This window comes from Eleutherodactylus coqui, unplaced genomic scaffold, assembly GCF_035609145.1.
Source record: "Eleutherodactylus coqui strain aEleCoq1 unplaced genomic scaffold, aEleCoq1.hap1 HAP1_SCAFFOLD_33, whole genome shotgun sequence".
NCBI lineage: Eukaryota > Metazoa > Chordata > Amphibia > Anura > Eleutherodactylidae > Eleutherodactylus > Eleutherodactylus coqui.
In genome coordinates, this window is record NW_027102239.1 from 370,149 (window position 1) to 393,360 (window position 23,212).

Here is a 23,212-nt window from a genome sequence, read left to right on the forward strand (position 1 = left end):
TCCCCTTCAGGGACTAAAAAATTGTACAGTTTAATTGAAAAGAGAGAAAAAATTAAATTAAAAAGACTAAAAACAACTGTGTTGTCCCTCAAAAACACGTTTAAGGCCGCCTGCAGACGACTGGGTCGGATCCCGCTGCAAGAATTCTCGCAGCGAGACCCGATCCGAGCGTCTGCAGAGAGCAGTGTGAGACTCACCTCTCCCGCGGCCCCGACTCTTTTATGCGCAGGGCGGAGCCGGCGGCCGATGAGTGACGTTGCGAGCTCCGCACAGAAATAGAGCATGCCGCGTGAGATTTCGCGGCGCCAAATCGCGGATGTCTTCATAGGATTGTTTGTTAACGCAATCCTATGGCAGCTTCCAGGGGCGGAAACTCAGCGGGATATCCCGCTGCTGAATTTCCGCCCGTCTGCAGGCGGCCTTAAACAGATAAAAACAAGCCCTCACATATCTCCATTGCCATAAAAATGTTATTGGTCTTAAAATGCAAGGATACAAATTCAAATTAAATTTTTTCATTTAAAAACCTCTATATATTCAAAAGTAGGGAAAAAAAACAACCAAACAAAGACCCCTATATAAACTTGGTGTCACAGTAGTTGTGCTGATCCAGATTACTATACTGTGGTATTATAGATCAGCTAATTCTTCACCGCCATTATTGTAAGTGCTTGTTATCACACACCAGCTTCTGATAACAGATTAGCATTGTTCACTTCTTACTGATTGCTTCGCTGTAGACCGCCATTGCTCCAAGACTTCACAGATGTTTTCTTTAGGCTGGGTTCCCACAGGAAGGAAATCTCAGTTTGGCCGCATCGAAAAGTCGCAAGATTTCCACAGGAGAGCCACAGCTTCAAAACCCGTAGCATTTCGCTGCAGGTTTTGGAGCAGTTCGGCCACCGTCATTCTGTTGCAGCTTACTCTCCATATAGAGAGGAGTGAGGCCGCAACGGAAAAAAAAAATTGATATGCTGTTGCTGTCAATTCCGCGCCACATTGCCGATCCCGCCGGCTTTTCCGTGATGGATTGGCCACCCCATATGGACAAGATTTTTGTATATTCCGCATGGAATTTCCACGGCAAATCCATCCCATGTGAACCCAGCCTTACTCTTCCATCCGGTATATGACCATGCAGAGCTAATACTGTAGTCATTGTCGGGTAGTAGGAGATTGTGGAGCCAGTACATGATGTCTGGGTTACGGTCTTATTCAGAATTCCTACTTGATAGCAAGTAAATTCATCAAAGAAACTAACAAAAATGTTACTTGCCATGTGTTCACGGACCATAATCTCTCCCTTGTTTAGCTCCGTCATACACTCAGCAGGTTTCTTCAGGACCATCTGGCCCCTAAAGCACAAGAAATTGATGAACAGAATGAGTTCAAGGACATGAGGGTGAGTTACTATCTAGGTGATATTCTTGGTGTTTAAAGGGCCGCTCCGGTGACTTTTCTTCCTTTTTTCTTTTTTTTTCTTAAATATTCATTCATTGTATAGCTCTTCCCCCCAATATAAGTGAGCTAGTATTTCCTTGGTTAGTTATTTCTTTCTGTCTGAAACTTCTTACCGCTGCCTCCTCAAATGGTCATGTAATCCTGACCAGCTCAGATCTACTTGGTTATGAATTCATTTTCTAGTCGGCAGATTCAGGTTACATGGATCTACCACCGAAACTGCTTACAGCGAGACATTGACACTCTTGTAAGTTACTGATAATGATCACAGAGCTCCTGTCACAGTTATAATGGTGGAGAGAATTGCAAATCTCCCCCCCCTCTTCCCAACTGTATACTTATACTCTGTAGCTTTATATAGATGAATGCAAAAGGTAATCATCGACCGTCCCCCCATCAGGGAGAATATTAGAACCTTAAGGTCCGTTTTTACGAGACGCGTTGTCAAAAAAGCAATGACCGGCAGGTTGTCCCAGTGATGCTCGCTGCTGTGCCGTTACACAGGAGCGATTTTCGTTGACAGATAAAAAGTGGCCGGCATGGAGCGGGCCAGAGAGTATTCTTTCGCCGCCCACCTCCATTCACAGTAAATAGACAGTTGTTCAGAATTAACGTTGTTCAGTTTTCTGCATGCAACTCTCATTTAGTCGCTATGTGCGTTTACATGGTAGGGTTATGACCAACACAGTTAGCCCCTTACATGTTGATCACAGCATGTATGGAATTAAAGACGTAGTCCCCTGAATTATTATTTTTTTCATTCATTATGTAGTTCTGCTCCTAGTATATATAAATCTGCTAGTCTTGTGTTATTTATTTATCCTTTTTCATTTGAAAAATTCCATCAGTTGAATTATGTGATCTCATAGTGACCAGATTTCTGTTTGTTTGCTTCACAGAACTTCTATAAGAAGCTTGGGGATCTTGGAGTCCTTGGTATTACAGCTCCTGGTTAGTACAAAATTCACACTAACATAAGCTCTTATTCTGCATTAACTATGTAGTGGCCCGAAACACCTGTTTCTGGCCCCTCCATAAATGTCATACATGTCATAACTATAATGTGGATGCACTGTGCAAACTGTCTTGTCTCTTGTTATGCATATTGCACAGCTACAGCATGCAAGAGGTTAATGTCTAAAAGTGGTTAGGATATGTCTGGAAATGTATCAATAGCTGTCTAGTCACGTGATGTCTGTGCCCTATAAATGTGAGTGATTGGGTTGTGGTAGTGCTGGACGCAGGGGGGTACCTTTTAACCCTCATGTGGTGAAGTGATGGAAGAGGAGGAAAGGTTTCCTCAGGCCTTCTGAGGAGAGAGAGAGAAGTGAGGAGTCCGCCGTGCAGAGCTACCTTCTACAAAGTCTGAGTGAGTGTCAGAGGACAGTTGTGTCGTCCTCCGGAGTAATTCAGAAGTCCCGGAGAGTGTGTGTGTCCAGGCGTGAAGCACTGTAGATAACTGAGACTACAGGCCCAGTGTCATCCTGAGTTTGCCTCCTTGACCAATTTCTGTCAAGTTGTCTTCTTCCTGTACATGCGAGTAAGCTGTACAGTTACAAAGCTTCTTCAGGAAGCTGATGTCCACTTACCGGTAGGCATAGTGAACTAAAAAGACACTGTTGTGAACTGTATAAAACTATAAATCTTATATCAATCATATTTTATAATATTCACTATATATTATATAAAATGGGTAAAAATCCAGCCTTTCTAAATGAGTGAAAACAGTTGGCCCAAAAAACCTTTTATGCTCAATCATTTTATTAAACATTTTCGAATAATAAACAACATCATTACAGTGAATAAATCAGTCTGAGGGAAACTTACATTCAAGGCTTAAGTAAAACCCATTGCGGGTGTTCAGTCTTATACCTGCCTTTACCCATATTTCCCGCTCATATTATCCAAAATCTAAATACAGAGAAACATGTCAAAACAAGACAAAAAAGAAAAGGAAGGGGGGGAGGGACAAGGGGAGGGGGGGGGGGCAGGAAATATGACCTTGCTCGCATGTTCCTGCTCATCCCCAGACCCTTCTTCTTTGTACCTCATGAGCATATCCAATTTCTCTGTCCAGATGATCCTTGATGGAGGGGAGGCAGAACACCACAAACCAGGAACAGACATCCTTATCGCCAGTATAACCAGACGCAGTAAATCTGTCTTAATTTTGGCAGTAGATCCTGGCAGCATTAGGAGGAGGGCCATTTCAGCTGTTATGGACATCGCCGACCTGGTCATAGCATTGTACAACAATTCCACACCACTCCCTAGATTTCTGACAGCGGGACATTCCCACCAAATATGTATTATTGTTCCAGGACTGCCCTGACATCTCCAACACACCTGTGAAACCTGGACATCCATTTGATGTAGCCTCGTCAGTCCAAAAATTTCCAAAGGAGGATTGCATTGCACTTCAAATCTCCTCACGCCTACACACACCTTATTACATCTGTTTTCTCTTGGACCAGATGGTAGTTTGGCTATCACATAGGCAGAATTGCATATGTTAGTGACTGCGATAGGAGACGAGATATGGGAGCCGCGACTGACTCTCATAACTACGTTCTGTTTATGTAGCTGCAGAATGTGCTAGCACTATGTAGGTATCTGAAAGTGAATATGTCTCATTTAATTATATTCTCATTTTTCTTCAGTGGAGTATGGGGGATCTGCCATGGGTTACCTGGAGCATGTCTTGGTAGTGGAGGAAATCTCACGTGTGTCAGCAGCAGTTGGCCTGAGCTATGGAGCCCACTCCAATCTTTGTATCAACCAGTTAGTGAGGAATGCAAGTGAAGCCCAGAAAGAAAAATATCTTCCTAAGGTACTGCCTAAGTGTTATTGACTGGTACTTGTTGCCTTGTAAATTATCATATGTACATTGAAGTCATTGTAAGCCATCCGACCTGCAGCCCATCCACAATTGACATTACAGATAGGTTGCGGGTACCTGCGTCATTGACAAACCTTAAAAAAAAAAATCTGTACTGCGCATGACTGACGGCAAGCCACATTCAGCTGATGCTGTCTGCTTCCGAATTAGTCTTAGACATGAGTACTCATTGACGACTTAGATGGATGACCATACGGTATGCGGTTAGCCAAAGAAGAAGTAGTTTATTTGACAGAGCTTACAGAATTTATAGAAGAAATTTGCTGACGTAATGTTTTAATTACTGCGCATGCCCGAGGTCGCTGGACATCTGGAAATTTTAATGAACAATACGTCTTTCAAAGACGTCTCCTACATAAACAATATATCAATGCTCGGTGACAGTTGTATCAAAGCAGAATATGTCCTTGGATAAGATTCTCGGAACATGAATAGGAAAACAGGACAACATGTGAAAGGACAGATAAGACAAGTTTCAGGGTCACATAGTGGGAAGAAAATACAGATAAAGAGTAAGTTTGGAAGAGAAATTAAATGTATTTTTCTTATTTATTCTGAGACAGGGGAAAATCTAGAATTAACCCCTCACATTCCCCCATTTGGACATAGGGTCCACCATCATGCTAGGTACGTTCACCCGAGTGGTGCCAGCTCCTGCCAGATTCCCTAGCGTCATGTGATGGTCCCAAAGTCCATCTGGGTTATTAGTTTAGCAAAAGCCTTTTTACTACAACGTGTGGTACAAGAACGATTAACTTTAAAGCAATATATGACGAGCAAAATCATCACTACTTGAAGCATACTTTATAAAATTCCCATGAACCATCCTCCTAAACCAGAGAACCAATTGGCAGGGTTCAAAGAACTAAATGTGCTACCCCACCAGCTATCTCTGGTTTCTGAGTTTTCATTTGTCCATGCAAGCAGTTCTTTCGACGGAACAGGAACAGCCAAGAAAGGAAAACTAGTGGCACCAGGTGTGTGTACAAGGCCAACAGTCTTTCACCTGTGAGGTGTTCAGTCCATCTACCAGTATTTGGTGGTGTCTAACAAAGTGGTTCTGGGCATTGTCATTTTGCACCCTCTCACAAGGGCGAAGCATGGAGTGAGGAGTCCAAAATGTCCTTAGTGAGGAGTCCAAAAGTCCATCAATAAACAAAATGTCCTTCATTTTCCTTCTCATGGGGGAGGGGGGGGGCAAAGTAGGGTGTGAAAAGTCCCATTAGTCCCAAAACAAACAACAATTCCTTCAACCTTTACCAAAGTAGGTGTGATCAGCAGGACTCGATAGGGCCCCTCGAGTCTGGGCTCTAGAGATTTCCGGACAAGCCTCTTTACGACCACCCAGTCTCCAGGTTGCAGAGAGTGTGATCCCTCTAAGTTGTCTAGGCCTGGAATGGGAGAAAAGACTAGATTCTGCGTCACTGTTAGTTGGTCACACAGGTGCTTTACATATCCGGCTACTGGTCATAGCCCTGCTGTGGGGCCTGTGGATGATAGAACCCCAATCTTGGCATAAAGCCAAACACTTCTTTTAACTTAAGCGTACCATTTAGTCTTTTACCTTTGTTGGAACTCTGCGGGTGGTATGGGGTGTGACACGTTTGTTCCACCCCAAGGGCTGACATCACCTCTCGCATCACTTCACCTGTAAAATGTGTACCTCTGTCACTCTCAATTGTCTCTAGTACCCTGTATCTGCGGATTACCTCATTCATGAGCTTCTGTGCGGTTACCTGCTTATTTACTTTAGTAACGGGGTAGGTCTCCAACCTGAAAAGAAATCAACAACAACAAGCACATATTCATACTTCCCAACAAGTGGGAGCTGAGTGTAGTCAATTTGCAATCCCTGAAATGGGTAGAGTGGTCTAGGCAAGTGTTATGTGGCAAATTTACTTCTGCCCTGTTGCTTACGGCAAAGATCATGCAAAATTTGGACAAATGATGCAGCAGCTACAGAGAACCCAGGTGTCACCCATTCTTGTTCAGTGTTGACGTCATTGCTGTTTTTGATTCTGTGTACCAGTTGGGCCATCATGGGGGACAGGGACCTCTGTAGGCTGTTCTGCTGACTGTTCGCCATACGCTGTCCCATTTCTGCTGCTCCCATATTTAGTCCATTTGTCTTTTTCTTCCTTGCTGGCTTGTAACTGACATGCTAAAGACTTTACAAAGTCCAGGTTTGCGTCAAAGTCCCATGCTGTCAGTATCTTTTCTTCTTTCTTCCATGGCTTGAGGGCCGCTGCCTTTGCTGTGCCGTCGGCGAGGGTGTCGTCTCTCGCTTCTCCATTGTAGAAATCGGTGTGAACTCTCCATTGCCAGGTGGTAGTAGTAGTAGGGTTTCCATGAGACTCTGTACTGCTACACCATTCTTAATTGGCTGTCCTACTGAGATAACAAGCTGTCTGGCCTTCCATATTGGGCCGTAATCATGAGCTATGCCAAATGCATTCCAGGAGTCAGTGTAAATGTTTGCCGTCTTACCTTCTACCACTCTACACGCCTCAGTGAGGGCCTTCAGTTCCGCTTCTTGTCCTGAGACATGCGGAGGCATTCTGCTTTTAGGACATCTTGTTGTGTGACCACTGCATATCCAGTGTGGAGTTGTCCATCCTCATCCTGGGATCATCTAAAAAAAAAAAAACTCAAAATATGCATTTGTTAACAGGGGCTTCAGTAACCTTTATTATGGCCACCTGTTCTGGCAACATGATGGCTTCCATTAGTAAACTTACAGCTTTTCTATTCTTGATGGAGGAAACACAAAAGGCTTAGTGATGCATTGAGGTAACTATTTGGGTCAGGAGTACATAAAAAAAAAAAAAGTAAATCATCAACATATTACAAGAGGGTGGTGCCCTCAGGAATTGGCCAGGCGTCTAATACCAGCTTCATGCATCTGGTAAACTGGTTTTGGGCTATTCTGTGCCCCTTATGGCAGCACTGTCCAACAGTACTGCTTTCCTCTGAAAATAAATGAAACAAATACTGACAGTCTGGCTGGCCCTTTAAACTCTTTCTCTTTAACGGGGAACAAAAGGGGTATTGGCTGGGAAGACACATTCCTTAAGGGCTTTAAGTTAACATAAAGAAGAGACAGTGTGTGTAATTGCATCTTCCTGGACATGTGCCAGGGGGCACTGACGGACCAAGGGGGCTAAGAGCTTGTTCCTCTGTGTGCGTAAGAGTGAGGACAGGGAGAGGTGTCGCTTGGTCTGCTGCCATCCGACAGAAGGTCGGGTGACTTTCATACCCGGGGTGTATACGAGCCTCACCGGACGGGTGAAGTTTGATACAACATCCCAAGGGTCCCATCACGTCAGTTCCCAATATGCTTTCAGGACCTTCCAGCACAAGGAAGCGTGTGAGGCATCGTGACCCTTTAAACATTACCTCAAGCGGTTCAGTTTCTGCCAGCTGAATTGGCACTCTTGAAACGCCTTGCACCGATTACTGCTAGACAATCAGGCTGGTATTCTATTTCAAAAAGATCAGAACCTTGTTGCAAAAAGGGAGAAAGAAAAAAAAAATTTAAAAATAGCTGACCTGCAATACCTAGCTCACCTATGTCTTCTCCTCCCCCCCCCCTTTGAACTTAGGGTACTTAATCGGAAGAAGAATAGCCGGGTTCAAAGTAGTAACAACAGTGAAAAGAATGACAAGAGCACATTGTAGCTGGATTTGACGGGCCAGAAATAAGTGCTTGGGTTGCACTTGCGTGTATATGCTCCGGGTGTCATGGGGGGGTGAGGACCACTAGGGGTAGTTCAATACCAACTCCAAAGATTTGTCAACCATTGCCTGTACTGCTGCCACCACACAAACACATGAGGGAGCTCCTCGAGCCACTGGATCTAGCCTCATGGAGTAGTATCCAAGTGGCCGTGGTTGTCCTCTGTGCTTTTGTGTCAATAATGTTGTCACATGGCCAGAAAATTCAGTACAGAAAATAATAAAGGATAAAGTGTAAAAGGGTGAGAAATGAGTAGTTGCATAAGAGAGGAAACAGAGTGGATCCATGGGCGGCAGTATGAAACAAGGCCCAGAAAGGTGCGGAGTCTGGCACCAGGTGTAAGTACGGGTATGGCCGTTTGTGTGTTTCTCCTACAGAACATTCTCTCAGAGACAGTATAATTGTGGCTTGTTGGCAGGCTTCCAAATTATCAGCACACAACGCCTACATCACACATTTTACATTCATTACAGTCTGAGCACGGGTCATTAACTTTCATGCGGTCAAGTCTCATTCAAATGTTAGTAAGAGTTCACACAGGACGTAACGCGTATGATGCAACTGTCCTCATCTTGCAAACAAATGCATTCTTTTTTTTTTTTTTTTATCAATTTTTATTGAATTTCTTAGAGTTTTTTTAAACAGAGATTACATGTGATATGAGAATACAAGAGTAAATCACAACCAAAATAATTATCATGACATAAAGAGGTACTAATTTCAATCAATTGGTTACAGTGCTGTCTGTTGCGAGCTTGTCTACCATGGTCCAAAACAAACTGACCTCGAAGACATCCCACAAACTCACACGTATCAATCAGGCTTAAACCAATGGAGAAGATTGTCCAAGATGAAACTTTATAAACTTAAGCCATCCACTTAGGGAAAAGGAACTAGAGAAGAGCAAAGACACAGTGAGGTGGGAGGGTCTGAGCAGTAGAGGGCTCAGGGGGTCAGGGGGATATGGTATGTAGGGGGGTGGGGTGGGGGGATGGAGATTTTTACCCTGGAGGTATGCGCTAGCGTCCTCACCTGTCTCGAAGTCCGAATGCGCGCCACTATTCAGGCTGTGTTCAGCGTCCTCTGTCCAACGTCCGAGGTCCCTCCAACAATCTTGTCTGTGGTCATAATTAGGTGGGTACCCTATCTCAGAGTTAGTGTCAGCTCGCGCCCGTGGCTCTGCTGGTTCAGGGCCTTTTGAAGCCTAAGAGCTTTGTCTCAGTGTTCTCCAAGGGCTCCAGGTCTGAAGGAAGCTATCATGTGATCCTTTTGACCAACTCGAGAGCTCTTCTAAATCACAGAGGAGGTCTGTTTTTTCCATCCATTGTACAACTGTGGGAGGGGATTTTTGTAACCAGTTTAGGGGGATTAGAGCTTTGGCTGTGTCCAAGAGGAAGGCGGTCAGCCTGTTTTTTAAAGGGTGGAAGTTAGAACTTGGTTTCCATAGAAAGACCATCTCTGCTGTTAGTTAGGTTAGGGTGGATAGTTCTTAGAGTTTTCTCCACTTTTTTTCCAGTAGGGAGTGATAACTGGGCACTCCCACCATATATGGGAGTAGGAGCCCACTCCCGAGTCGCATCTCCAACATCTGTTGTGGGGTGCTAGTTTGTAATCATGAAGCCATTGTGGGGTTTTATACCACCGAACCAATAGCTTATAGTGGCTTTCTTGCATTAGTATGCATGGGGAAAGGCCATAGGCCATTTTCAGAATGAGTTTTACTTCAGTGGGTGAAATGGAAATTCCCAGATCCTTTTCCCATGAACTAATGCTGGGTTGGAGAATGTCGGAGGAGCTATAAAATGTCTTCTCAAGTTGGAGATTCTATGTAGCTTGGGAGTACTTGCGCTGAGAAGCTTCTCGAATTGAGTCATCGGGCGAGAGGATTTGTATTTTGTCTGAAACTCAGTGAGTGTTTCTGGAGGTGTTTCTCTTGTAGGAAAGAGTGGTTCTGATTGGGTAAGAGTGTTTGTATTATTTCTGTGTGGGGTTTATGTGCTAGGGTTTGGAGGTCTCTAATTATCTTGTCGCGAGCTCCCTTCCATAAGCTGGCTTACCCCTGTGTTATGTGGTAGGCCAAGTAGCTTACGTAGTGCTCTGAGTGGTGTCATCGGTGATGGTTTGGGGGCTAATGATTCGCTGAGTCTGTCCCAGGTCTCGCAAGGGCCTTGGAGCAAAGGGTTGAAGTTCTTTGCTCTGTAGAGACCTTTAGAGGGAAACCATAGATCCTCCACCAGGGAATTGCCATGTGTACCCTCAGCTAGAGATCGTAGCAATGGGTCACCTGAGGGGGATCTTAAGTCCACCCAGTAGTTGAGCTGTGCTGCTTTATAGAAATCCTGTATACAGGGCATATCAATCCCCCCTTCGAATTTTTTCTTAATCATCAGACTGTAGGCCTGCCTGGGTCTCTTTTGTCTCCACACGTACCCGGAGAAAGCAGAACGCAGGGCTTTGAAAAATGATAAAGGTAGGTGTATTGGTAACATGCGCATTTTATATAAGACAATCGGGAGTACGTAAGATTTTAATACATTTTTCCTCCCAAACCAGGATAGGGCCGGTAAATCGTAAGATCGGAGCAGGTCTTTGACTTGTGAGATTAAGGGTAAAAAATTGGAGGTGAAGATATTATCCACTTTTTTAGTTAATTTGATGCCTAAGGATTCTACTGTCGTATCTGACCAGGTAAAAGGAGAGCTGGCTCTTAATGAACTGCAACTTCTTCTCCTGATAGACATATTGAGAATGGTCGATTTAGTAAAGTTTATTTTAAAGTTGGAGAAAGAGCCAAACTCATTCAGAGTAGAAGTAAGTCTTGGGATTCCTCTCTCTGGATCCGAGACGACGAACATTATATCGTCCGCGAAAGCTGCGGAGGATAATATGTGCTTACCAACCTTCAAGCCTTTAATAATTGTGTCTTGTCTCACCCACTGGAGGAGAGGTTCCATTGCAAGGATAAATAGGGTGGGGGATAAAGGGCAGCCCTGGCGGGTACCGTTATGGATATCAAAGGGCGGTGAAAGAGTGTCATTAATTTTTATTCTGGCATGAGGATTGGAGTAGAGGGAGAATATCGCTGAGATAAAGGCCCCAGGGAAATTAAGTCTATGGAGGACTCTCTCCATATATGTCCAATCCAGTGTCGGTACTTACGAGGGCCATCGGTATGTTTCTGGTTTGCGCATATTTTATTGCATGTAGTAGGCGAATACAATTGTCTTTACCTTCTCTACCTTTGACAAAACCTGCTTGTTCTGGGTTTATTAGTATGGGGACAAAGTTCTCCATCCTTTTTGCTAGGAGTTTAGCCCAGATCTTCACATCTATATTAATTAGTGAAATGGGTCTGTAATTGCTGCACATTTTTGGATCTTTATTGTCTTTGTGGATCAGTGTTATGTGGGCCTCTTGTGCCTGTTTTGGGAGGTCCTCTCCTTTTTAGGAGTGCATTAAATACCTCCGTTAGGTGGGGGATCAGATGAGCTCTGAAAGTTTTGTAGTATGCTATTGAGAGACCATCTGGTCCAGGGCTTTTCCCCTGCGGGCAAGAATCTAAAGCGTCATCTATCTCTTTGGGTGTGATTGGTTCCAGCAGAAGACTGGAAGCAGAACTGTCTAGTTTCGGCAGCTCCAGGGACTCTAAAAAGGAGTCAACTTGGCCTGCTATTTTCTGTCTAACAGGGGGACTTCATCTTCTCCAAGATTGTACAGATTTGAGTAATAATTTTGGAATTCTTTAGCTATTTCTGTAGTTGAAGAAACCTCTTTGCCCGAGCGCAATTTTATTGTCTGTATGAAATTTCTAGAAAGGACTTTCTTAAGCATATATGTCGTGAGTTTACTACCCCTATTACCATGTGCGTAGAAGGATTGTTTGAGAAAGGTAGTTTTTGTTAAATTTCTCATTCAAGCATCGTCGGAGATTTTGTCTCAAGGCTGTTAATTCGTCCAGGTTGGATTTCAAAGGCGCCAGTTTGGTTGTTGCTCTAGCTTTGCTATATGGGATAAATAGTTGTCTATATCTTTTTGTTTCTGTTTTTTGATCCTAGTACCTAATGCTATTAACAGCCCTCTAACATACGCCTTGTGAGCCTCCCACACTATTGGGGCCTTGATATGGTCTTTTAAGTTTAGTGTAAAGTATTCTTTAATTAGGTCACCCAGCTGGGTTCTTTCTTTTGGTGAATCTAACAGAGACTCATTTAGTCGCCATCTCCACTCGCGTGGGGTCTCGTCAGCTAAGTGAATATCTGCATACACGGGTGCGTGGTCTGATATAGTGATGGGGTCTATTTTGGCTTCTCCAAGGTACGGGAGGAGACCAGAAGAGATAAATACGTAGTCCAGTCTTTGATAGGAGTGTACATGTGAAAAAGTGTAATCCCTGGTAGAGGGATGTAATGATCTCCAGGTATCCACTAGCCCCAGCTCTTGAAGAGATTTGTTCTTTTTAGTTTGGGTTGCGAGACCTGGGACCGACCCGTTGAAGCGTCTAATAGTGGGTTTACAGTAATGTTTAGATCTCCGCCCAGTATAATATATCCTTCGGCAAATTGTTTGATGACCTCCAATTGTTTAATTAGCCACGCGGTTTGGTCTGAATTAGGTGCGTACAAGTTCGCTATAGTTATTTTAGTATTGTTGAATATGCCTTTAATAATGAGTACTCTGCCCTCTCCATCCGTGTACTGGGCCTTAAGGGTAAAAGGAGTAGATTTATGAAACGAAATAGAGACTCCCTTTGATGCAGAGCTTGGATGAGTATTGTAATAGCTTTGCAGGAATGTTCCCCCTGGTAGGGGTGGTGTCTTATCTTTTTTAAAATGTGTCTCTTGCATTAGAAGGATTTTTGTTTTTTGTATTTTCAGGATTTGAGCTACCTGGCGTGTTGAGACCTCGGACGTTGAAAGACGCGAACCTGATGGCGCCCACCCCACCCCGGGCTCCAGGGGAGGAAGTCATGTCCTAATGGGGTAATAGGGGACACAAAGTCAGAAAGGCTTGTATCGATGGTAGTACAAATATGCAATGTAGGTTATTCACAGGTAGTGTTTTTTTCCTCCAACTGCGTCGCGTCGGATGACGACGGCGCAGGAGAAGGAGATGGAATGAAACAGGGGAGGGCAGATGAGGGAGGTAAAGAGAATTGTTAGAAAAAGAGAAGCAGAAATAGGTGGTGTGAATGGAGAGAAGAAGTAGATGTATTTGCGGGTACAAAGAGAGTTGAAGCTAGGAAAGTCTGTTCAACTCAGTAGATGGGAGTGATCTACTTGTTGATGTGTAACAGATGTGGTCAATTGTAGCGTGTGTGTCACAACTATCAGAAGGGGCACTAGTCACAATCGAGCTGGTAACTGAGAGACCCTTGAACTTGTAGGGTCTAAGGTTATTGGTTAGTTTTAACGTAACTTGTGCCTAGTCGGTCAGGCACCACAACCGGGTGGTTCTTGTTTTAGGGAATAAATGTTAGGTTAAACATATAGAGAGAAAAAGTATGCAGGTTAATGAGAAGATTAAATGGAAAGGTAACCATAGTTATGCAAGAGTGGACAATGGATCCACTCGACAAGGAGGTCCTATCTAGAGGTAGTCAGATCTCAATTCAGGTGTCTTCATGTGCCATATCATCTTTGCTCTTTTTCTTTTTTCCCCTTGGCGACTTTGTGTGGCCTGCAAGCTGCCAGCTTTCTGTAGGGGCTAAATGTGAGAATTTAGGTAGTTCTGGAATTGGAAGCCAGTGGGGGAGCTCTATGGGTTCTATGTCGAGTTGGCGCCAGCATTTGTCAAGTTAATCTGGTGAATGGATGTTAATTCGTTTGCCGTTGATGAAAATTCCTGTGCCGAATGGAAAAAGCCAGGTATATTTGATGTCCTCTGCTCTTAGGGCTTCCAGCAGTGATTTTAGCATCCGGCGTTTGACCAGGGTTGTTGGAGCTAAATCCTGGAAGAGTTGAATAGCCACGCCAACATAATGTATGTCTTTTTTGCTTCTGGCTGCATCTAGAATAGCTCTGGCATCCGGGAAAGTCAGAAGTTTACAAATCAAGTCCCTTGGTGGTTCTGAGGGGGCTGGGGGTGGTCTCAGTGCTCTGTGGATGCGTTCAATTGAGATACTGGCTGTCCTGTCTGGGCCCAAGAGTGATGTAAATATTTCCGTGGCTATCTTTGGGAGGGCTTCTGTCGCCCATGTTTCTGGGATGCCTTTGAATCTAATGTTGCTGTGCCTGTTTCTGTCTTCCAGGTCTTCTTGCATAATCAACATACGATTCATTTGGGAGTGGTGATCTTTGATTACTTCGGTCAGTTCTGAAGAGTGTGTTATGATGGTAGCTGAGGACGACTCGAGTTCCTCGACTCTTCTCCCCATTTGTTTGAGTTCTTCTTTAATTTCAGAGAGATCTGACCTGACTGGGTGTAATGCTTTCATAATCAGATCCCTCATGAAACTTTTGGAAACATGTTAGCTCTCCTCTCCCTCTGATGAAGCTTCCTCCTCTCTCTAGGTTATGATGGGTTGTTGTCATGTTCAACGTTTTTTTACTAGATGTGTGGGGTGATCTGGAAGAGCGTTCTTTTAAGAAACGTTGCATGTCTGTTTGACCTTTGGTAGGACGAGGAGTGCTTAGGCTGTCGTTGCTTTTGTCTCGGCTCGTTTTCCCCATAGTAGCGGTCTTTTGTAGGTTTAAGATCCTGTCGCGGTGCCCTTCCTGATTTGAGCAGGCACTTTAGAAGTGGGCCATTGTGACCCTGGGATTTACTGTGTTACTAGATAGTCTCTGAGGTGAAACTTGGTGAAAGTCACTGTCAATTATGCGCAAATATGATTTAGAACTCCACCAAGGAAGTTCCTGTAAAGATTCAGGCAATGCCTGTGATAATGAGTGTTCTCCCTGCGCCCTTCTTTCTCTGCAGATTCCTCTTTTGCAAAGGGGGGTGTTCAGGGGTAATAAGGTTTGTTGATGGTGAGGCAGTAGTGGGGGGGGGGGGGGTGGCTGGGGACGTGGAAGTTGTTATTCACTGCTGGGAGGGGGTCTTCTTACAGCATTTTGTTCAGCTGGGGGAGGGGTGCAGGAGCAAACTGAGGCACTGTATAATGTGTGGCCAGCTATGCACTTGCTTCTGGTTAGCAATATGGTAGTTAGTGCAGCAGGTCTTTTTCTGCCCTTTTAGAGCTCCGGCTCTAAAATCGAGGCCCCGGCTTCACCCACTGCGCTAGGCCCCGACGCACCTCCGCGGCCGATCCGGGCCGGCGACCACTCTCCCTGCTCCTTGCACTGTGGAGATGCCGATGCTCTTGTTGAGCGGCTCGTGGATGGGTCAGGTACTTCACAGAACCAGGTAAACTTGTTCCGGTTGCAGGAGTCCTGAGACCTTGCTGCCGCTCGCTCCACAGGCCCAAACAAATGCATTCAATCACTCCCACCTCCCCCTGGAATCAGTCAAACTTTAACTGTTTGTAACACTAGAGAAGTATACCAGATTCTACAACAACCACTTCATCACTGATATTTTCCAAAAAAAAAAAGGAACACACATTTTGCAATCATGCACACGTCCAACCAATCACAGAACTGACATTTACATAAAGAGCAAAAATATACCTTAAAATCCCTATATATTTTCTACTTTCAAGACAATTAATTCACGTAATTCATTACAAGTTTCTTATTACATCAACGTCTTTCTTTCTTCTATGACCTTAAATTTTATATCTCTATGAAACCGCTTTTTGGAAAGCAGCCAGAACATTCAGACTCTAACAACATTAATCATTAGTAATTATAAGAGGTATATTTCTCTGCACAGACTATCAAACACAGACAGCGGGGGAATAGTTAAACACATTAAAAAAAAAAAAGGACAAAGAAGACTAAGACATATAACAAAGATAAGATTACATGACATCAAGACATACGAGACAAACAATATTGGTTATTTGTCACATAATTATCCACAGATTCTGCATGAACTTGCTTTATGTCCCAAAGGAACACAAACTATAAAAGAATTCCCTTTCTCTGATAACTGCCGTATCTATACTTGCCTTAATTCATCTGTCTGACATACTTCTATCCAACCTTTGACTATCTCTGAATCTTTCCCAAACTTGTTGGTCTAAGATTCCCAAAAATCTAACCTGCTTTTCTCAACAACTTGCTAGATTCTCTCCCCACGGCTAACTTGCTTTCTCCCGTACTATTGCCAGAACTCATAGTTAAAGGTTCCCGCTGTTTTACCTATCTGTTTATATATTTTATAGGCTTGCCTACAGATGTCCTTCCCTTCCCCCAATCTTATTATCTCAATGGGTGTCAGGAAAGTCTGAGACCCCATTCTAACTATGGACTTACCTTTCGATTTACTACTATTGTCCCTACTTCCGAGTCCGCAACTGGCAGGATACTATGGACTTTTAAGTCCCTTCTGCCTACGTCCGCAACAGGGCAGGATATTTGAGGGCCCTCCTGCCAAGCATTGGCAGGATATTTCTCTTCTGCGAGTCCGCAACTGGCAGAAATACTTTTGGACTTTTTAGTCCCTTCTGCCACGTCCGCAATGGGCAGGATATTTATTCTCAATATATATTACGACTATATTACTACTAACGGGGATAGAGGAAGGACCACGGCTTGCCTTGCTGGACGGCTTTTAGTAATCTTATTACAAATTACAGCTAACATTATGAGTCCGGCAAAAAGCAATAATTTCTACAGCAGACAGCATGGCAATATACACACAAGGGTTCTTCCGTCTAGCACGGTTACTAAGAACACCGTAAATAACAGGCAGAAGCGTCCTATAAACATGCAGCGACTCACCTTCCCGTCGACACGTGACTGAAGTCAGGGGAACCCAGAGCTGAAGTGGTAAGTCAAGGGCTTACCTTACACCGGTGTTTTGTAGATCTGGGGTCCCGTGGCCTCTGGTCCGGCTGGTCGGCAGGTAGGGTCGTCGGGTATCGGCTGCAGGTAAGGAGTTAGCTTCTGTCCCTCGTTGGAGTGCCAAGTATTGTAGGGGGTCAAACAGACCGTTCAGCTGATGCTGTCTGCTTCCGAATTAGTCTTAGACATGAGTACTCATTGACGACTTAGATGGATGACCACACGGTATGCGGTTAGCGAAAGAAGTAGTTTATTTGACAGAGCTTACAGAACTTTATAGAAGAAATATGCTGACGTAATGTTTTAATTACTGCGCATGCCCGAGGTCGCTGGACATGTGGAAATTTTAATGAACAATACGTCTTTCAAAGACGTCTCCTACATAAACAATATATCAATGCTCGGTGACAGTTGTATCAAAGCAGAATATGTCCTTGGATAAGATTCTCGGAACATGAATAGGAAAACAGGACAACATGTGAAAGGACAGATAAGACAAGTTTCAGGGTCACATAGTGGGAAGAAAATACAGATAAAGAGTAAGTTTGGAAGAGAAATTAAATGTATTTTTCTTATTTATTCTGAGACAGGGGAAAATCTAGAATTAACCCCTCACATGACCATCCACAATACCGAAAAGACCAGGTATACAGGGTCGCCGGCCAGGCACAGAGCCAGATTCTGTTGCAGGGCATGCAGAATATGTCCCGACCCATCTGTATGCAACCGGCCTTCTCTGGACAGGAATCCCGAACATACAATAGAATTTTTGAAAAAAATCTACAAATACAGAATGAAAGCCAAGTAGAAATATAAAATGTTTCACTATCTGGTTTTCATTAGTTTAAAAAAATATATATATCGCTGATACGTTCCCTTATAGTTTGTCCTAACAGAATTTTGTAGAAATGACTTATTAGACTAAGAAAAATTTTTAAAATTTGCCATGATGAAAAATAACACTGAAAACCACTAATTATGCTGCTTTTTGTGGAGCTTTTGTTCACACTTTTATATTTATTTTTTAAACATGGATTTTGTTGCGATCTGCTTAGTATACAATCATACATTGTTCTGCTACTGTATGATTGACCTTTTTATCGTCTGTTTATTCCAGATGTTCGATTTCACAATGTTTCTTATAAATTTTTTTTTAAATCAGCTAATCAGCGGAGAACACATAGGAGCGCTGGCCATGAGTGAAGCAAATGCCGGTTCTGACGTAGTATCGATGAAGTTGAAAGCAGAGAAGAAAGGTAAGTACTCATGTTTTAATGAGTTCTGTTTTCCTCTTCTCTCATTAACATTGAGTATACTCTTATACTGCCAACTATGGAGATAGTGGTCACTGCACAGGTAAACCATGAAGTCCCTAATTCTCTTCCGTACATTTTCACAGGATATGCCATAAACATCTGACAGTTATAGATCCCAGAGGTGGGACCTGCATCTATTACCAGAACACTGTTTCCCAGATCCTCTCATGGGTCACCTTTGCAGTCACCAGTGGCTGGAACTAGGAAATCAACGGAAACTATACCAGTTCCTACAGTAGAAAGCGCAATTTTGTAAATGTTTATTTAAACATTGGATAACACATGATAATGCTCAGCTGCACACACAAGGGGGTCACAGGAATGTCTCCACAACATTGTCACACTTCCGTGGCTGCCCCGTCGCTAGATTTATCACCAATAGAACATGTATGGGACCATCTGGGATGCCAACTTCGACAGCCTACGAATTTGCACAATCTAGTTACAGCAAATGTGGACTGATATGCCGCACTGTGCAGTATAAGATCAAGAGGGATGTCCTTATATTACACAGCCATAGCAGTATCCCTTGCCCAGTACGAGGTACCAGTACAGAGACCACCCAAGCCAGACTGCGTCCTTGACTGCGATAGGTACATGGGAGGGTGTATTGCTGCAAGGAGCAAGACTTAAGTTAAAATTACGCTTTAACACTTTGCAATCCAATTTTGGACTCGGGTTTCCTAGGGGGCTTTCTCTTTCTGCTATTATACAATGGAGCCATCTGCTGGCTAGAGCCAGTACTGCGGTATGTGACATGCTGGAGAGGCTCCTAACAGAGTGGTAAGTAATCTACAGTAAGAATACCCTGGCGGACATCTTTCGGCATCTGAGCTGTACAGCCTTCAATCAGAATGTCTTTAGACGTCAGACAGTGGATTGGAAAGGGTTAAAGAGAGTAAAGCCCGATTTACACGCAAAGGTGATCGCTCAAAATTTGTTCAAAAGATAGAATGGCAGTTTGAGGGATCATTTTGCATAAGCTAGTAATGGGCACTAATGCCCATTAGTAGCTTATTAGCTTCATTTGCATGTAAATGAGCCTCCTGGAGCTGTCCTTTTCCACAAGTAAATTATTATGCAATATATTCACATAATTTTAATAGTTTACCACAAAACAAAACCCAAACAGATATACTATTAATCCAATTCATGTAAATGGCAATATGCCAGCACGCGGTCATCAATCATGTGCACCTCACACACACTTTTCCTGTCTTCAATCCATTCGTTCAATATGCAGGGAAGTCTCTTACCTAAATACGAAGAACCAAATATTTGCATACATTTGTATTACACTCTGCATTGTCTCAAATGTAGGTGCAAACCTGTTACCAGGATCCACAAACATTAAACATGTACAGATAAACCTTAAAGGGGTTGTCCCGAGGCAGCAAGTGGGTCTATACACTTCTGTATGGCCATAATAATGCACTTTGTAATGTACATTGTGCATTAATTATGAGCCATACAGAAGTTATAAAAAGTTTTTTACTTACCTGCTCCGTTGCTAGCGTCCTCGTTCCCATGGAGCCGACTAATTTTTGGCCTCCGATGGCCAAATTAGCCGCGCTTGCGCAGTCCGGGTCTTCAGCAGTCTTCTATGGAGCCGCTCGTGCCAGAGAGCGGCTCCGTGTAGCTCCGCCCCGTCACGTGCCGATTCCAGCCAATCAGGAGGCTGGAATCGGCAGTGGACCGCACAGAAGAGCTGCGGTCCACGAAGACGGAGGATCCCGGCGGCCATCTTCAGCGGTAAGTATTGAAGTCACCGGACCGCCGGGATTCAGGTAAGCGCTGTGCGGGTGGTTTTTTTAACCCCTGCATCGGGGTTGTCTCGCGCCGAACGGGGGGGGGGTTTAAAAAAAAAAAAAACCCGTTTCGGCGCGGGACATCTCCTTTAAACAAGAGTCTTTCTGCAGGCAATAAGCCTAAGAAAGACACTGTCTATTGTTTCACCTGTTACCTTCAAGAGGAAAAGGAAAAATAAAAAAACCTAGTGAGACAAATTAAATATTAATTTGTTTAATTTATCTCACTATATAAAAAGATTATAATAATCATTTGGGGGTCTGTCAGGTAATTTTTTCCCAAATGTTCAACTTCCTCAGCAGAATCCGAGAAATGCTCAGATTCATCTGAGGAAGAGTCCCAAATATCTCCATCCCACTTATTAGGGTCTCAATCAACTCCTGCCTTGGCCACTACAGTATGAACCTTTTTATTATTTACTCTCCCTTTTGCGTTTACGGTATTTGTATTGTGCGACCCTGACAACTGCCTCTTCTGCTACTGTACTGTATTGATCTGCTTTATCCAAGCAAGCTCTTCTGACATTGCACTATCACCAAGGAACTACACACATCTCCTTTTCCAGTTTTTGCACCTTCTGCAGTGCATTTTGGTATTTACTGTGCATCTTCCGATATGTACTCAACAATATCCATCCTCTCCGACACACAGAAGCGAATATCTTGCTTTTTCCTACCTTTAGTTTCTGCAAAAGTTCACAACATCCACAGGCTGTCCACCCTTCAATACATCATCCCACGGCTCACCTAATCCAACACACTGCAACCACTCAGTGGCCAATACATTACAGGGGGCTTTATTCCACCCTTGGGGTAACTGACCATTCCTCAGACACTTCTTTGTTCTTAGATAATGACATTTTTGTACTATTGCGGTGATATCCCTAGACACTTACTGTACACAGGTTGATGCAAAGAACCTCAGTGGGGCTCCCCTCTCACTGGCATTGTAATCTTTCTTGTTAACCTATAAAGGTGGCGCTTTCACCATCTTGCTGGATATAAAGCTACATAGTAAAAACCGTAACGCCTGTTTTCTTTTTTTTTTTTGATTTTAGGTGATTACTATGTCCTAAATGGCAGCAAGTTTTGGATTACCAATGGGCCTGATGCGGATGTGCTGGTTGTCTATGCAAAGACCGATACCAGTGTTAAACCGGCGTCACGTGGGATTACTGCCTTTATTGTGGAGAAGGTGAATATTATGAAGCTGTTACCATACTGTCTTATATCTGATTAGTCTACTGTTCTGTAAGAAGTGTGCTTGTATATGTGCGACTATATAATATATATTTTTCGGCAGTTGGGTTTTAGAGGAAATGGGACCCCAAATACTAAAATACTGCATTAACAACACAGTCACATTCACGCTCTACATTAGCATACATAGTGCTGCAGAGCTGAACTCCAGTACTTCCAGGGGCGTTGTAGAATTTTACAAAACAAAATTATTCATGTACATTTCTAGTTAGCAAATATCAGGCCTAAATATTACCTCCATACAGTGATATGTATTGCCACCATACAATAATTAAATATTACCACCATACTGTCTTTGGACAAAATGCACTATACAGTGACTGATGTTACCAATAATACCACCACACCATGCTCGCTACCACTATATAGTGAGTAGTATTATCAGAAGATCAAGGGGGCAGGGGTATGGAAGTGGTTTGATAAATTGAAGTGAAAATTTAAATGGGTTGCAATGTAGAGCCCCTTTTTAAGAATGTGTCGCCATATACAAATGGCACCTGGCAGCCTTGGCAGACAGCTGGTTTTGAATGAGGGAACCTCGATCAGCCAGACATTTCCCTTGAAATTTATTGCAGTCTATATAGGGTGCAGTTGAAAAGATGGTTCTAGCTGAAGGAGAACACTTAGAATATGCTTTTCTTCAGTCATAGCAGTGGTCATACACGACTTAAGCCCCATTTGCACGCAAAGATGATCGCTCAAAAGACATTCAAAAGATAGCTTGAATGACAGTTTGACTGATCATTTTGCATTAGCTACTAATGGGCACTAATGCCCATTAGTAGCTTATTAGCTTAATTTGCATGTAAATGAAGCTCCCTTCACTGTATGCAGATAACAGCGGTTGATCTGTTATCTGCATACGGCCCCTTTGTTCTCCCGCAGGACAGCAGCTGAAAACAATATTATCAGCGCTCCCATGGAGAATCGCAGCGTGTGATCCCTGCTACCAGCTGGCCAGCCGAAAAATGGTTTTTATGCTGAACTAAAAATCATCGTTCGGCCAAAAGGCTAACGATGGTAGCATTTACATGCTACGATTATTGCTCAAAGAGTTTTTTTGTTTTTTTTACTCACCGTAAAATCTTTTTTTGTCTGGTCATTGGGGAACACAGCAAAGACCGTGGGATATAGCTACTGCCACTAGGAGGCAACACTAAGCAAAAAAAGTATTAGCCTCTCCCGCTGGCTATAGCCCTCCTACTGACACCCAGTTGATCAGTTTGTGTACAAGCAGTAGGACAACAACCACGCGGGAGCGAAGTTCAACAAAAGTAACAATAAGACACCAAAAGCTACAGTTGCAACTAAAATACAGCACCATGTGAGACTTGCAGTCAGCACCCGGTCAGGACCTGAAAAGGGTGTCATTGAAAACAACAAAAAAGATGGGCGGGTGCTATGTCCTCTAATGACGAGACGAGAAAGGGATTTTACGGTGAGTAAAAAATCCTCTCTTCTCGCTCGTGTCATTAGGGGACACCGCAAAGACCGTGGGACGTTCTAAAGCAGTCCCCAAGGGTGGAAAAATCTAACAAAAAATACGCGTGCGGTCAGATTACAACTCTCTGCAACACCTTCCGACCCAGCGAGGCGTCAGCCGTCGCGAATGTATGTACTCAATAGAACTTAGCGAATGTATGCGGCGACGACCAGTTAGCCACCCTACATACCTGTAAAGCAGAAGCACCGTTGTGAACTGCCCATGAGGTCCCCAATGCCCTGGTGGAGTGGGCTGTTACCCTTAATGGAGGAGGCCTACCCTTTACTCAGTACGCCTCCAATATCGCTGAACGGACCCAGCAAAAGATGTTCACCTTGGAGGCCGAATCGAAGTAACTGCA

General features: G+C 43.6%; 1 protein-coding gene across 1 annotated transcript in view; it reads left to right on the forward strand.

Annotated features, from left to right (window-relative positions):
- Window positions 1–23,212, forward strand: part of IVD (isovaleryl-CoA dehydrogenase) — a 47,731-nt gene that overhangs the window by 2,640 nt on the left and 21,879 nt on the right. Inside the window, exons 2-6 of the mRNA XM_066588829.1 lie at window positions 1,313–1,402; window positions 2,361–2,412; window positions 4,122–4,291; window positions 18,147–18,240; window positions 21,167–21,303. Coding sequence (XP_066444926.1) covers window positions 1,313–1,402; window positions 2,361–2,412; window positions 4,122–4,291; window positions 18,147–18,240; window positions 21,167–21,303 — 543 coding nt within the window. The remainder of the gene's footprint in view (window positions 1–1,312; window positions 1,403–2,360; window positions 2,413–4,121; window positions 4,292–18,146; window positions 18,241–21,166; window positions 21,304–23,212) is intronic.